Source organism: Chelon labrosus, assembly GCF_963514085.1.
Source record: "Chelon labrosus genome assembly, chromosome: 19".
In the NCBI taxonomy this organism is placed as follows: Eukaryota; Metazoa; Chordata; class Actinopteri; order Mugiliformes; family Mugilidae; genus Chelon; species Chelon labrosus.
In genome coordinates, this window is record NC_140352.1 from 5,188,260 (window position 1) to 5,204,908 (window position 16,649).

The 16,649-nt window shown below is 43.4% G+C and overlaps 1 protein-coding gene across 3 annotated transcripts in view; it reads left to right on the top strand.

Annotated features, from left to right (window-relative positions):
• ccdc186 (coiled-coil domain-containing protein 186) overlaps positions 1 to 13,157 on the top strand; it is a 31,563-nt gene extending 18,406 nt beyond the window's left edge. For 2 of the 3 annotated variants that reach the window (XM_084567945.1, XM_084567946.1), the window contains exons 15-16: positions 6,879 to 7,098; positions 10,748 to 13,157. In XM_084567945.1, coding sequence (XP_084424071.1) covers positions 6,879 to 7,098; positions 10,748 to 10,831 — 304 coding nt within the window. In that variant the 3' untranslated portion in view covers positions 10,832 to 13,157. Of the gene's footprint in view, positions 1 to 1,792; positions 1,838 to 6,878; positions 7,099 to 10,747 lie in introns of those variants that run through there. The other variant, XM_084567947.1, reaches the window with a different exon arrangement.
• Positions 13,158 to 16,649: the final 3,492 nt, after the last annotated feature.

Consider the following 16,649-nt stretch of genomic DNA (forward strand, 5'->3'; position numbering starts at 1 on the left):
TAAGCTTGTTACATACTCCGTGAGAAGCGAGAAATTTGTTCTCGCTCCTACAGCCACAAGAATAAAAGAAGTCTTGTTCTGGCCAGGTCATTTAAACTTCACCCTGCAGTGCCAAGCTCCGGTTAAGTCCTCATTGTGCCTTCCCGGTGCAGGACATGTCACACTTCCTAAGCATTGTGGGAAATGTGGACAACAAGAGGCACTTTTCTTATTATTTTCAGACGTCGGCCAGTCGTTTTGACGACAGTGTCCAATCGGATCACGCTGTTTATTCAGCATGCACCCACCCACAGTATGACAATCTATACCCAGGAGAGATTAGCTGTCACACTGCGAATATTAGCATCTGGGAACTCACAGAGTGGCCACATTAACCACACCCACTTCCAATTTCTGACCAATCATAGAACAGTAATCGGACACCACATGAGAAAAAAGTTTGAGTGTCGAGAACAAGTGGCGAGAACTCCCAAACGAGGGCTGCGAGAACAAAATGACGTCACAAACTTCTTGCTTTTCGCGGAATATGTAACAGCCTTTAGACCCTAAGCTAACGGCAGCGTAGTAATGTGGTAGTTCTAACCCTGAAAGATGCTGTTGAAAACCCTAATGTCATAACTACAAGTGTCCTTCCATTGTAGCGCAGGACTGATGCAACGATGAGCCACTTAATGCAAAATATTTAGAATATTTAGCTGCAGCTCTTGGCGTTTGACTTAATGCTGCGTTCACACTACTAGCAACAAAAGTTTTTACAATCTGCCAAACGTTTCCAGCCACAATGTCGGCAAGACGACTTTGAAATGTCGCTAGAGCTCTCCCTGATTGTTGTTGTCCATCTTGTTTGCAAAAAAATGAAAAATTGACAGCAGCTCAACGCTGACATGTAGCGCGTACATGCCCGTCACGTAGCCGAGTGTCAGGCGTCAGTCTGACTCCTCGTATCACCGGCTTCTGTTGAAAAGTAATCGTAGCTTGCTGTATCGCTGCTAGCGTGAACGCAGCATTAGTATTCTGGAAATATTCAACGAGCACGACTGCTTATGTTCAAAGTTTCCGTACGTTTGAACGCGTGCAAGTGCGTACCTCAGTCCTTGGCTGAGCACTTCAGCTGACCTTGATAGACGCGGTATATGCTTACACACACAGTTTACGGCTCCCTGCGTCCTCCTGCCTCTCCCTCTCGTCTTTAGATTCAAAACCCATGCTACACGTCTGATTCACGACAGCCTCGACGCGGGGCTATTTATAGTGGAGGTGATTAAGGGAGGTGTGCCTCGGTATGGATCCTTAATAATGTTCCATCCATATTCGTGGCCATCGCTTGGAATAAAGAGATGGCGTAAAGGGCGTTTAAGAGTGTCCTAATCGCATCATTACTTGACGTATACTTTAGCGGAGCGGTTCATCAATCTGTGCCGGGATGAAATGCGGAGTGGATATGAGTTTACCATATAATATAATCTCATAGAACCAAAACGACTTAAAGCTGAATTAAGATCCCACCGCGCAGTTTATTAAAGTTAGCAGCGGTTTGTCTTTCGTTCGCCGGGATCATCTATTCGCTCTCTCACTCCTCCTCATTTTGTTTCCCAGCTTTACGCTTGGATTGAATCCATTAGCTTCAACCTACATTTAAGAGTTAAAATCGAGGGCGAATCCCACAGTTGCGGGGGGCGGAGGGGCTAAATTTAGCTCTGTTAAAGTCTCAGCGAAGCACGGGGGTGTTACACATACCCAGAGTATGAATGTAAATGTGTCCTTTTTGCCTTTCTGTCCCTATTCTTTCCAGGGCAGCCTGGTGAACACTGGCGAGCTCACTGTAAGCCTGAAGCAGGTGATGGAGGAAGAGATTTGGAAACTTGAAGCTTGGGGAGGAAGGGGTCGGGGGGGTCAGATAAGGGACAGTTAGTGGCTAGCAGAAAGTCACCTGTACCACTCATTTATTGTAGAGCTATGGGCGGCATGCAACTTTTTTTGTTGACACCGCTGCATTGACAGGAAAAATGAATGGAGCCAACGCTGATTTCAGGCCGTCAGGGTTTAAACAGATAGAAATTGTCCAGTACAAGGCAAAACTCCTCAGATTATATATTACAGACCCTTTAGCATCGAAACAGCCATTGCGGACATTGTTCCTGACCTGCAGTATCCGGATATATATATAACTACCTCTTTAACGTCCCTTCATCCTACTCCGGAAAGTCACTGAAAGCATATGTTGAAGATTTCTTCTGAGGAGGTTCATGACAGTAACGCAGCTACAACAACAAGTAACTGCTTAATCCTGAGTCTCTTTCTCATTGTGAGTAGTTTTAGTGCTGAATGAGCAACGCCTCTTTGTAGTCCACGTTCTAAACGTTAGCCTAACTTCCCTTTATGAAAAGAAATATGTTGGACATTGTCTTAAAAACATGCTAAATAAGCAAGACTTTACACTTGGAAAACGCTGGATTCTGCACCTGGTATAAAGTGATCGGTACGCAAGAGCAGGGGTCTTCAACGTTTTCTAGGCCAAGGACCCCCAAACCGATGGAGAAATGGAGTGGGGACCTCCTACTTATGTATATGTGTATTTAAAGACATTTAAATTTGTGGAAAAAATTGCGGGGGTGGCATACCGGACAAAAAATGTCTAATCAACCAAAACTTTCGCGACCCCCTGCAGTACCTCCGCGGACCCCCTAGGGTTTGCGGACCCCCTGTTGAGGACCTCTGCGCAAGAGGGATCCCAGAGCTCCGTTTCTTCTTCTTCAGCGTTTTATTGACGTAATCCACATCTGTCGTCTTGTGGGATCTTTGGTGAATCCTATAAAACCATTTCCCCTTGGCTCGTCCCCGACTATTCTGGCATCCTGGTGCACGACAGCTGTTGACCAGTAATTCTAAAAAGGGCGCTTTCCTGCCAATATGGTGGTGTTGCGATTGCCGGTGCAGGGTGACGTCAGCTACCGGAGCTCTGTACATGTGCAGACACAATTTTCCAAAGAATGTTGAGTTGCAAAGTGGGCGGAGCCTTGTCTTAGTTCAGGAAGTGAAAGTTTAAATGTGTGTCTAAAGATATTTGGATCAGTTTTGGAAGAATTCGGCAACCGTGTTCCCAATTGCAATGTTGAAGCAGTTTCAATTTGCTCTGCTCTGCACCCGTGACTTGACTCTTCTTAGAAGCAGCTTTGGCAAAGGCTCATGGGTATTGTAGTATTTAGTGGCACTAGTTTAAAATCCCCTTTAAATCAAAACGCTCCTAAAACCAGAACCAGTCTCTCCCATTTTGCATCTTTAATGCCACGTGAGGTTTTTTCTTTAAACCTTTTTCATTATGTTCTCCATGTGGCGCGCTCATACGCCGCTAGGAAGAGAAGACGGGTCATTGGCTGCCATGTACGCAGAACAGTAAATGTGATTTGTAGTAAATGAGCTAAAACGTGCAGAAACTGAAGAGCCATCCTTCAAGGGCAATGACGCCCTTCTACCCGCACGCCTGCTTATTATGACCGTTGAGCCTAGATGGCGCATCGATGTGATCTGAATGCGGTCGGGACGGGAACAAAGCGGGGGGGGAGGCCTTCTGTTCAGGAGATGTGGGTGGCTATTTATCTGGAGAGCTCCCCATTCACTCTGCTAGGGTTGTAGTAATCAATGGTAACTGCAAATCAGAGCCGCGGCGTACGTGAGCGCTCGCTGTTCTTTGAGCTACTGAGGCCACACCTGCTGAACGTGTCGAAGTATATTATAGCGGGTGATTTCAAGGGCGTCTGGGATTTCTGACTCGCTGCCAGGCAGGCTTGTCGTTTCCAGCTGATGCTTTTATTCGTCTACATCTAAAGCAAAGCTAGAATAAAACCAGGCGGCGTAACATCTTCAAGAAATCTTTTAAGGCATGCCCTGACCCGGATTCTGAGAGTCTTCACACGTTGTTTCGCTGTAGTTGACTCGTAAGCCAGTGCCTCTGATGCTTTGGATAGATCTGAAGATCTATTAATATGTCGAGTATTTACAGAAAGCCTCTGAAATAAAACTGTAGTCTGGATAAAATTAAGATAAAACACGATACTGGAAATGTTCTCACATCACGTCTTTTCTTTTTAAATTTTTTGGCCCCAAGCTTTCGTCAGTTTAAGGACTCGTCTGTTTGCCACATTTTGCTTTCTGCATGCTTGTCTTGCTGCCCTCACTGCCAGCGATAAAAAAAAAAGAAAAAAAAAAAGAAAGATGCATTTGTCTTGCTTATTCCTGGTCCGTGCCCCTCGCCGACCCGTGCATGCCCCTCAGCACATCATGTGGCCACATCTTTAATTTCTGTCACTTTTTTGTTTTTACTAAACACTGTCGCGATGGAACTGGGGTCCAAATATGGACCCTCGCAAGCCTAGTCAGAGGTAAGAGTTATTTCATGTCTGTGGTAGGTGTTCTGTGTCTGTCTGTGTGTGTGTGTGTGGGTGGATGGGGGTAGTTTATAACGGTGGCTTCTTTGTAGTGCTTACATAGCTACAGCTTTGTTGTGTTTGTTTTTTCTTTTGTTAATGACGCACACATCGCAGCGTAGTCTTAGGTCTATGCAGCGCTAGATATTAGGCTGGCTTCTGTGGTGGTGAACTCACAGTACAGAGCAGAGGAAGGGCTATTATACAGTAAATGTTTCCCAAACACAGACTGCACATTCTGAGTACTACTACGAGTGTGTAAAATGCATGTTAAACACTTTCACATGGCGAGTTTTGTATCTGCGTTTGAATGCAGATACAAAATATGCTTTTGCTTCTAAGGCGGTTGCAGCCTGATGCATGCCCAGCAGCATGTGCATCAAAGTGCATGCATGCTTCCAACTCATATTCATACTTAAACAAGAATAATTAAAGAGTCACTTGGAGACCACTGAAGGACACCACTTGATGCAGGTTTAATTGTCTCGGTGGAGACATAAAGTTACTTGAACTAGAACTCGACAACCTCAAAGTCATTTATTCATTTTTTTTCAGAAAACAAGAACCAAATATTGAATATATGATGTTTATTAGTAGTTTAACTCAAAAAGTTATGACATTAGGTGACTATTGACATATTAATAACAATGTCTGTCAATAATAAAGCAAGTAAAGATGACTAAAGACTGAATAATAAAAAGACTAAGTAACTATGCAATATCAATAGCCTAGCCTACATTGTTCTCACTCATCCAGGTCATGGTATACCCAAAAAGCATTAAGAAGTCCTTTTTTGGAAAACGAAAAAGGACTTGTAGAAAAAAAAATCCAGTTGCTTTTCTTTTTGACCTAGTCTATATTATAGTAATACATAGTCCCATCTCTTACCAATAAAGGGACAAGCTTGGAGTTATAGAAATAACTTAAGTGGCTAGGAAGATCTTTGTTCTTCTTGACACAGCCGTCATCTAGAAAACCTTGTAAAATCACACTCTTGACATGGACCATTATACCACAGGGGTAGAATCGCATGATCCGTTCAACTGAGGATGTAGGCGACTTTTAGCAGAGGTGGCCGGCATCATGAAGAGATGATTGTCACAAAAAAAAAAGCCATTATTTAAGGAATATTATATTTTTGCACAAAGCAGTTTGATCCGTACCAAATTAAAAATCAAGGTCACCTCCAGTGACTCTTCACCTCGGCCTCTTCGTTACCCACCTTGAACTTAACAACGTCAGGAGGAGGCTGAACATCAAGTATTGATCACACTGACTCGTCTCAGGAGCAGGACGTTGTTGACCTTTTCTGGAGGACGCTACGTCTTTCTCACCTGTCCACGCTCCTAGGTCTTTAAAATACATTTACGAACAGACCCGCAACTGTACAAGCTTTGTAGCTACAGCCTTATACGTGTTAGCTTTAATCTTTGCATGTGTGAAATCAAGCGCCCTCGCACCGATCAGCCACAACATTATGACCACTGACGTTGACCGTACAAGGAACAACTAAAAAAAAAACAAAAAAAACATGAAGAACATCACAAGGTGTTGACCTGGCCTCCAAATTCACTAGATCCCAAACTGATCAAATATCTGTGGGATGATCCACAGAGGTCCCTCCCCTCAAAGACCCCCCCCCCACTAACAACAATCTGTTGCCAGACACCACAGGACACCCTCAGAAGGCCCACGTCCATTCTCTCTGATGAGTCACAACTATTTTGGAGGCCTGCACGATAGTAGGAAGTTGGTCATAATGTTATGCTTGATCACAATCAACAGACACGCCAAGAAAGAGTGCTTTTAACTCTGTTTCCATATTTCTTTCTAGTTGCATATTGATGATAATGTGGGAGGCGTTAATGAGCTGGAATCACAGTGGCAGCTCTCTCTGGCTCTGATCTCGTCTGAACAGAAACGCTTGCTCGTCTGCGTTCTCTGGGCGGCGAAGGGAAAACTGAACAACATGAAGTTTAGAGCTGTTAAGTTAATGCGTTCCCGTCTCTCCCCGGTCCCTGACAACGAACACAGCTTACCCTCGACGTGATACAGTTACTGAGACGAGTGCGTATTGTGAAGATCTATCTCAATTTCTCCCCCAGACGCAGGCATGAAGTTGATTAATTGAATCCTGGCACTCCATTGTATTGCCGCCGTTTTCATTACCTTTCCTTCTGTGACTTTAATAATCTGTCCGGCTATGACCGAATGTATCCCACGTACTTGAGTCCAATAAGCCGCCCCGGTGGAATTACTATTCTTACACCGTCTGCTGCTTTTGCCGCTGAAATGGTTCACCGCTCTGTAGGAGCTCTCCTTGCTCCCTAACTATGAAATCCCACTTTCTTTGCTCAACGGTCTCCAGCCGACGCCGCATTCGCTTTATTTCCTTTTTGAAGCACACGGTTTGACTCATCCCCCCCATCCCCCGCTTCTCTTTCATCCCTGCAGAATTATCCAGAGCTATGTGCTGAGAGAGGAGACAGGGGCCCTCTCGTCGGAGGCATCCGACATCAACAAGGCCCACCTGAGCCGGCGGGGAGGCATCATGGCTTCGCTTTACACCTCCCACCCGGCCGACAGCGGACTGACCTTGGATCTGTCGCTGGAGATCAACCGGAAGCTGCAGGCTGTGTTGGAGGACACGCTGCTAAAGAACATCACTCTGAAGGTAAGTTCTCTCCCAGCAGGCTTCATTCGTTCATTCCACCAAAAAAATATTCAGCACGCTAAGAAAATAATTAAATAAATAAAAAAAAAATGATTTAGATGCGTGGATGATCTCAGCAGTTTCCATCAAGGACTCTTAATTTGCAGTGAGAGAGCGATCGTTCAGGCTTACATGGCCTGAGTGGATGATTAATTGGCTGTGTCGGTGTCAGGCTCCACCTTTTTGAAGCCGTGCGACCTCGCTATCAAAGCGCCGCCGTTTAAACGTGACATATTCAGATCAACCCAAATATAGAAATGAGAGTTAATCCCAGGTCAGTACGTTCACAGATTGCATGAATTAAGAGACCGTGGGCAGCCTGAGTGGCTGAGTGGGATGAATGGTGCAGGAGGCAGACTCTTAAAAGTGATTTACACCGATCAGGCATAACATTATGACCTAATATTGTGTAGGTCTCCAAAACAGTTGAGATGGGCCTTCTGTCCTGTGGTGTCTGGCAACCGATGTTGTTATTGGTGGGCCTTTGAGGGGAGGGGCCTCTGAGGATCATCCCACAGATGCTTGATCAGTTTGGGATCTAGTGAAGGACCAGCCTTTTGCCTTTGACCAACACAGATTGGTTGTATCTCAATGTCTGCATGTGTCCATGGTTCCCGAGCCGACATGTTCACACCAAGAGTCTAATTCAGATCAAAAGCTGCATCAGTAATGCAATCAGTAGGAAACTGTGTCCCGCTGCAACCAAAATACTTTCTTTCTCCTCCCTTCTAGTTCATGATCTGAAATAATGGATTTAAACCGTCATATTCAAAGCCTCCGTCCTCCTTCAGTGTGTCGGTACGTCAGCTTCGTCCAGCGTCTGCAACCTTCTGATCCTTTAACTGAATTAGATTTTCAGTTCAAACCATTTTCCCGTTGGTGTTAAACGAATAAATCCATCCCACTTCTCAGCTCTTAGGGAGCAACAAAAAGCCTGACTCAGAGATGGTAATTTGACCTGCTCCTGCGCCGTACCCGTAAGAAAGCAGCGGCCGGCGGCTCGTGACTAATTTGTCTCCACTTAATGAAACGCGTGCAGACGTTTCCCGAGATTCGTCTTGTCACAAGTTTATATTAACTGCCAAGCTGGAGTGTGGATAAATTATATTTGTCACGTGTTGTCGGCGTGTATTTGATTTACTTGTATTTATAAATTTTCATCAGCTGATGCAGGAAGGAAGCTTACAGTTTAAATCAGTTTAAATGTTGAGGATATAAACATTTACCTCCATTTGTTTCCACAATGAGTGTGTAATACATACACCGATCAGGCATAACATTATGACCACCTTCCTAATATTGTGTAGGTCTCCAAAACAGTTGTGACTCATCAGAGAATGGACATGGGCCTTCTGAGGGTGTCCTGTGGTGTCTGGCAACAGGATGTTGTTAGTGGGGGGGCCTTTGAGGGGAGGGGCCTCTGTGGATCATCCCACAGATACTTGATCAGTTTGGGATCTAGTGAATTTGGAGGCCAGGTCAACACCTTGTGCTGTTCTTCATGTTTTTTTTAGTTGTTCCTAAAGCGTTGTTGTGGCTGCATCTTGCTGGGGATGGCTGCTGCCATCAAGGAGTGTCATTGCTATGGGGTGGGGGTGCCTGGTCTGGTCTAGGTGGGTGCTACATGTCTAAGCAACATCCACACCAATGAATGCCAGGTCCAGAAGTTTCCCAGCAGTACGTTGAATTGTCACAAGATGGTCAAAGTTATTTACTTTGACATGACGAGTGTCTGTTAACGACCAGATACTTATCTGTCATTGGAGGAGACTGTTTCATCCTCTCCTCTTTCTCCAATCAGTGGTTCTCTAACGGCCCATGGATCTAGTCGTTAACAGACACTAGTCATGTGAGTTTCTGATGGATAACATCATCAGATGTTCCTATTTAAACACCAACTCCTCCACCAGTCCTTTTAGAACTGAAGACTTGGATGAAACGTCTTCAAGGAACTCTACGAGTCCAGTTTCCTTTCCATGAACCCCAGATGTATTTACTGTGGAAGTGTCTTAAATCCATGTCCGATACAACTGGTGAAAAACAAAGCAGCTCCTGGTGACGCAGCATAAAGATAAAAGGACAATAAAAACATTTCTTAAAGCTTCCAACCCTCCCACATGTTGGAAGCGAAGCCTCAACACGTGTCACCGTGCTGTCATGTACTGTCACAGCCTCTTTGCCGTTTTTAGTTAGTTGCTCTTTGCACATTTCTCTTCCCTAAACATTCATCATACTTGGCAGCCAGTCGGCTTCTCATTGTCCTCCGTCCGACTTACATTAAAGACGCCCTACGTAAATAAAAAATAAATAAAAATGAATGAAACAATACACAGATAAAATGTAGGAGTACTTTTCTTTCTGTGGATGAACAATGATTGGCACTGAGCAAAAAGTAAAAAAACACTCACCATGGAAACAATGACAATAAAAGAAAAGCATTCAGACGAAGCCAAATCAAGGCTTCACATGTCATGACGGTTCTTTTATATTAACAAAAAAAGATGAATCATTGACTGTAAGTGGTTTCTTTAAAATGTGGGTCAAAAGTGCTATTATTAGACACGTTTTACAGGAAACAGGAAAATCTTTTTACAGTATTATTCATTTTATTAGGCGTAACAGAATCAGTTTATCTCTGCGTTATTTTATTTTATGCCTTTTCAACCGTTCTTTGTGTCGTCCAGCTCATTCTTGTGAACAAAATACCCGAAGAACGCATTGAGGGAGCTTCTTTAAATGTGCCACGAACCTGTTTTTAGTGGGGATCAATGGTCAACGTGAAATAAAAGCTAAACAAAGGCAACTGGACTTGTTTGAGGATGTTTTTTTGTTTTTTTTAGACTTTATTGCTTTAGTCACAGTAGCTCAGTTGCACATAAAAAATAAATAAGAAATACATTTTAAAAAAACTCTTGAAAACCACTAGTAAAAAGAAAAATAAATATTTTGTAAAATAGTTTATTAGATAAAATAAATAATAAAATAATAAATAAATAAAATACAATGGTATAAGTAAAAAAACTAAAATTACAAGATTTGCAAAAAATAATAAAAAATAAAATTTAATTAGATTAAATAAATAAATAAATAAATAAAATACAATGGTATAAATAAAAAAAAAATAATAATGATTTTCAAAAATAAGAAATACATTTTTTTTAAAATAAACCTTGAAAATCACTAGTAAAAGGAAAAATAAATATTTTGTAAAATAGTTTTAAAAAATAATAATAAAAAATGAAATTTAATTAGATAAAAGAAATAATAAAATAATGAATAAAAAAAAATACAATGGTATAAGTAAAAAACAAAAATTACAAGATTTGCAAAAAAATAATAAAAAATACAATTTAATTAGATTAAATAAATAAATAAATAAAATACAATGGTATAAATAAAAAAATATAAAAAAGGAGCTCCACATGGTTTGGCTTCACTTTCGAGGAGCTGTCCTGTCCTCCATCTTTATATACAGTCTATGCTCTGGATGGACTTGGACTGCACCTTACTTGATTGTCAGACGTTTTCATTTCTATTTTACCGTCAATATTAAATCACCAGTCCCTCGTGCACTGTCTCTAAGTTTTCTCTTTGTGTTTGTGTTTCTCAGGAGAATCTGCAGACGCTGGGCGCCGAGATTGAAAAGCTCATAAAGCAGCAGAGGGATCCCAAGGACGACGCAAGGAGGAAGTGACGCAGCTAAGAAGAGGACATAAATGACCAAGAACAAGTCTGGGAGCCTCCACCCTACCGTTTCAGACTCCTGTTTAAATCCGGTGAAGGAGCAAACTGAATGTTGTTAAGTGCCAGCGGGGTCTGAAGGTGTGAACCCTGTAGTCTACGTCCCACCTGAACCGTCACTACTTCCTCCACTCCGACACGTCCTCCTCCTCCTCCTCTGGTCCTCATCCTCTCTCTCCTGTTGGCCAGTTGCTTAAAGCTTGAAACTCTTGACTGCCTTGTAAAGTAATTAACTGAAGATGCCAATATTATGAATGTATAGCGAATCCTACCTGGAAAAATAGTGGAAAGGTGACAAATTCAGAAAAGGTGTATGTCTCTCCTCCGAGTAAGAACACTGACATGACCAGCATGCTCTCTCTCTCTCTACTTGTCTCATCTGCCAATAGTAAGCCAAACGTATTTTCCCAAAAGGCTGCTTCCTCTGCTCCACTACACACATGTTTGAAGTTAAACAGATCCGTCCTGGCTCGCGGGGACTTCGCTGTCCACCTTTCATCTTTTATTATTTTTTTATTTTATTTTTTTGCTCTGCACAGCACTTATGTCCGACGCCGGTGTAGCAACGTTTCCCTCGCCGGCGGAGCAGAGCGGAGGCAAAAGCATGACGCGAAGGTTGAAACGTAGAGCTGGTCTTTAGTTTGGCCATCCTGAATGTGATTTATTTTTTGTTTTTGTTTTAATATTTGAAGGGATGTCCATTTTTATTTTTTATTATCATGTATTTTCAGCGAAGCCAGCTTTCCATTTAGATCTGTTTTTCTTTTTTTTTACTCTTTACTTTTATTTATGAATGAATACCTCAAACATCTTTTCCTCGCTGCAGTCTGGTAAATTGCGGGTTCCCATTTCCGGAGCCGCTTTAGTACTAACTGGAAACGACTCGTCTTAATCGGACGAGAGCATCTAGAGATGTTTATGCTTCGACTTCCCTCAAAGTGGTTTGTTAGCATCATTAGCATTCCTCATTCCAAACGGAGCACCGGGCATGTAGAAACTCTCCTCGTGCGTAACCATGATTTAGTTTGGAAAGAGACTCGAATGTTGACGTATTCTTTTCACTCTTTTTATTTAATTTCTTTTTGTTTTTTTTTCTTTCCGAGTACATTATTATTGAAGTAAATCAAGTGTAGAAGAATGAAAGGGAGATTTGTAGCTGTTAGCTCAGGAAAGCCAGTGGAACCTACAGAGATATATCCAGGGACAAAGTGCAATGCGGTTCCTTTTGTTGTTTGTTTTTATTTTTTATTTTTCTCCTGAATGTGTGCCAGTATACTGTCTTGTCTTTTATGCACCACAGAGCTGCGCCGGTAATCTAATATTTGAAGTCGTTAGGCGTGCATGCGCGGCTGCTGCCTTCTTTTTAGCCCTTTCCATCCACGAGGGTCAAACTTGCAGCCACGCCTGCAGCTCGCCGCCATCGCACGCGTTTCGTTAACAACTCGAAGATGCCGGAGCTGTCACGAAACATAAGCCCTCCGTCTCTTTATTTCCCCCGCTGTCAGAAACGGGCCTTTGCGAGTGGTTACGGCCCGAGGCTGTGTAGGAACGGGCCGCTCCGTGAATAAAGATTTCAAGGATTGAGGTCACGGTAGTCCTTAAAGCCCCCTCCTCCCCACCCCAACTCCTCCCTTTGTTCTTTTATTTCACGCAAACTGACTCCTTGCTTGACGTGGGAAATCTTGATTCTCCTTCATATTGACATTCGGTGACCCTTTTAAATCACGCGGCAGATTATTTTCCTGCCAAGCCGACGATTTCATTCTTCTAGAATAAAAATAATGATAATAATAAAAAAAAAAAAGAGGTGCGTGCTGCTGCTTTAATTTTTTATTATTTTTTTTTGTTTTGTTTCTTGGTGCAGAAGTTAAAAATACAACCTATGCAATAGACTCGCATGGGACGCGTCCTAAAAGATCTCCGAGGCATTTGAGACAGATCCCAGATTCTTTTTCCCTCGACGTGAAGCAGCAGCAGCAGCAGCAGCGTTGTGCGGATAAATGAAAATGAAGAAATGGTGTCGAGTCTGTAAATTATTATTTTTATTTTATTTTTTTTGTTTACCCCGCTGTACAATGACTCCCTTTGCTCTCCTGTTTTTGTGGACTATCCAAACTGTGATTAAGACTTGTAGATAATGTCATTCTGTAAAATTCCAATGAGATGTTTTTAAAAAAAAAAAAAAAAGAAAATGCTGATTCTGGATGTTTGTGTGTGTGTGTGTATATATGTGTATATGGCGTATCCAGGGGAATAAAAGGAGACATGTCTTAACTCTACCTCTCTCGGTTTTGATTGATGCTCGGGTCGACGCAAACAGCTGTCTCTCTCTCGGGTGCGGTGGACATTAAGCGTGTATTCAGGTGAAGGAGATAACCTCTCACACTGCGACTTCTGTGGCTGTAGCCTTGGGTCCCGCTTCAAAAAGCAGCAGAGTCAGCGGCTCCAGAGGTCACTCATGTCGCCGCGCCGCTGTCGCTCAAACCCGGCGGCCTCTGGAGATGATTTAAAACCGCGCTCCCGACGAAAACAACTCAAACGGGTGAACTTTCCTCCACTGATATTCAATCATTTTGGGGCGACTGAAAGCAGCTGAAGTCTCACATCAGCGACTTGGCATTTGCTGGAGTTACATAAAATGAAATGTGCATTCAGTTTATTTATTCAAAACAAGACTTTTCCCCCTTAGATAACACTCCTGTTATCTTTGGGGTTGATTTTAGTTGAATTTTATTTATATAGCATCAATAACAATACAAGTTGTCTCAAGACGCTTTACATAATCTGGTCTGAAACCTTCAGAGCAAGGAAAACCTCACGGTGGCAAAGAAAAACTCCCTTTTAACAGGACGAAACCTTGAGCAGAACCTTAAGCTCATATGGAGGGACCCATCTGCTTGAGGCCGGCCAGGTAGAGGCAGGATAGGAGGAATGAGATGAGCATACTTCTGACTAAAGCGTACATGTAGAAACTGATGAAGGTACAAATATAGGACAGAGCTGATGATGTTACATGACAGTTTGAGAATATAAGAGGAATCAAAGGCAGGTTGGAGGATTGTTCATTCAGGTAGGAGGCCATGAAGACTGAGAAGGTCGATGAGACCGCGACAACAGATGTAGTATGGGGCTCCACAGGAAACACACAACTCCAGGCCTATCCCAGCTGTCAACGGGGCGAGAGACGGGGTCCACCCTGGACAGGTCTCCAGTCTATCTCAGGGCTAACACAGAGAGACACTCACACCTACGGCCAATTTAGAATCACCAATGAACCTAACCAGCATGTCTTTGGACGGTGGGAGGAAGCTGGAGAACCTGGAGAGAACCCACGTAGACACAGGGAGAACTTGTAAACTCCACATAGAAAGAAAGGACCCAGTCGGGCGACGGATTAGAACCCAGAACCTCCTTGCTGTGAGGCATCAGCGCTAACCACTGCTTGCTATTTAATGACATGTCCCAATTTAATAGGGACACTGGCCCTGACATAATAGATGTTATTATCCTAAATAAAAGCTGTGATAACAGTTTTTCATACCAAATGTTATAGATACCGAAAATATGTACTTAGAAATTGTATATTTCTTCCAATTTAAGGTCAATCAGTGAAATTAAATTTTATGGCGATCTGCATATGTCTCCATAGTCCTGTCACAGGTATTCACGATGAATATGTGGGGTGTAGTTGGGGGTTGTCTTATTTAAGGAGCTATTTCCGACACATAAACTTGGGAAAACATTCTAATTCCAATCATTTCCTGGAGGTTTAAATCGCTGCTGCGAGGATAAAGACAAGACAAGTGAAGGTGACATGAGGGCTGAAGAAGCTGAAGTTTAACAGCTCATCTTCATATTTTGCAACGCCTGAACAAGTTGGAAGAGGAATGCTTGTTTACCCGTCATAGTCTTATTTACAGGTTCTCCGGCTCCGGGGGGGAGCTGCGCAAGATCTGATAAGAGGCCTCGAGTCCAAACCCATGCAGGCCTTAGGAGGGAAGAGTTTAAAAAAGAAGAGGCTTCTGCATCCAAAAAAACACCCTGAGTCACCCCGTCAGCCTGCTCGCAGAAGAATAAAAGAAAAAACACAGTGCACATGCTTTCTTTATTACTCCGTCCCGCATGTGCACACGATGGAGAAAAAAAATTAAATAACCCAAACACCCACGGACCAGCTGATAGCACCTGTCATCAAGATAATACATGGTTTATCTGGAGGATAAGACATTCCTGTCACGTATGGGTGAAGGGTCCCATTTTCTCTGCAGGCAGGCAGGCTCACAGCAGCACACACACAGGCTGTGCTGGGGTTCAGATATCCAATTCAGGCCCACGGTTAGCGGCGATGCTATTTTTAGCTCTCAGATAGTGGATTCTCCTATCAGCTTAGATGACCACCCTTGAATTCATAAAGCGGCGGCCGTGTCCTTTAGGCGAAGCTGCAGCCGGATAACAAGCTTGTTTTGTCCCCCGTCAGTCTTCCTGTGTTTACCACCTAAGACTCACAGCAGCAACATTAAGACAACACGTGAACGGATCCTGATAATGAGTGCTGTCAGGCTGCCTTTTAACCTCGGCGTTTGGTAATTCTCTGCACAAAGACTGAGCTCCTGATTGGAGATGTTCATGCATCCATCTGCGCTCGGTCCCGTCAGAAGAATCAGCCCTGTCGTGTGTCGGTAATGCTCTGATTACAGCTCTGCCTCTTCACGCGCCCTCGCTTCTAAGATGGAAATTGAGGCAGCTCATTTCCCCTCCCCAGCAGAGCTGCAGCTTATTGCCACCTTAAAATGTTTGAATGACTTGTTCGTTCAGATTTGAGACAGAAGAAGAAGAAGAAGGAGATGTGGCTGCAGTTTGTTGAATGAATCTCACGCTTCGGTTCACGTTTGGTCCTGAATTATGCAACATGTTTGTTGCTATGTGAGTCTGGATGTTGTCTCCTCTGTGGCTGACACTTTTATGATGGGGGCACATGAGTGTAAAGTCAAAGCTGCAGGAGAGTGATGAGGCAGGAGATTGGCACGGTATGCATTTACTCAAGTACTGCACACATGCTTGAATACGTCCATTTAATGTTATTTTATCCTTATATTTTTCGACGTGTCTCTTAATTTGCATGTGTTTTCAGTGTGTTTACCATCTGAACTCAGTTTGGAGACATAATCAGCACAATTTATTTAAGATAGATAGATAGATAGAAGTCTCGCAGACTTTGTGGAGTGGTCCCAGACAAACCACCTACTCCTGAATGTGGACAAGACCAAGGAGCTGGTCATTGACTTCAGAAAGAAGAGGACACCAGTGGAGCCCATCACCATCCAGGGTCTGGAGGTGGAAGTAGTGGACCATTATAAGTACCTGGGAGTCCACATGAACAGCAGACTGGACTGGAGGGACAACAGTGATGCTGTGTACAAGAAGGGACTGAGTAGACTCTACTTCCTGAGGAAGCTTAGGTCTTTTAACGTGTGCAGCAAGTTGCTGGAGATGTTCTACCAGTCTGTTGTTGCGAGTGCCCTGTACTTTGCTGTGGTTTGCTGGGGGAGCAGCACCAGCAAAAAGGACATAAGTAGGATCGACAAATTGATCCAAAAGGCTGGTCATGTGATTGGCAGTAAGTTGGAGACGTTTGTCTCAGTGAGGGACAGGAGGACACTGGACAAACTGCTCTCCATCATGGACAATCCGTCACATCCACTACACCAGACAATAGAGGGGCAGCGGAGCTCATTCTCCAACAGGCTGATCCAGCTCCGCTCCCATACTGA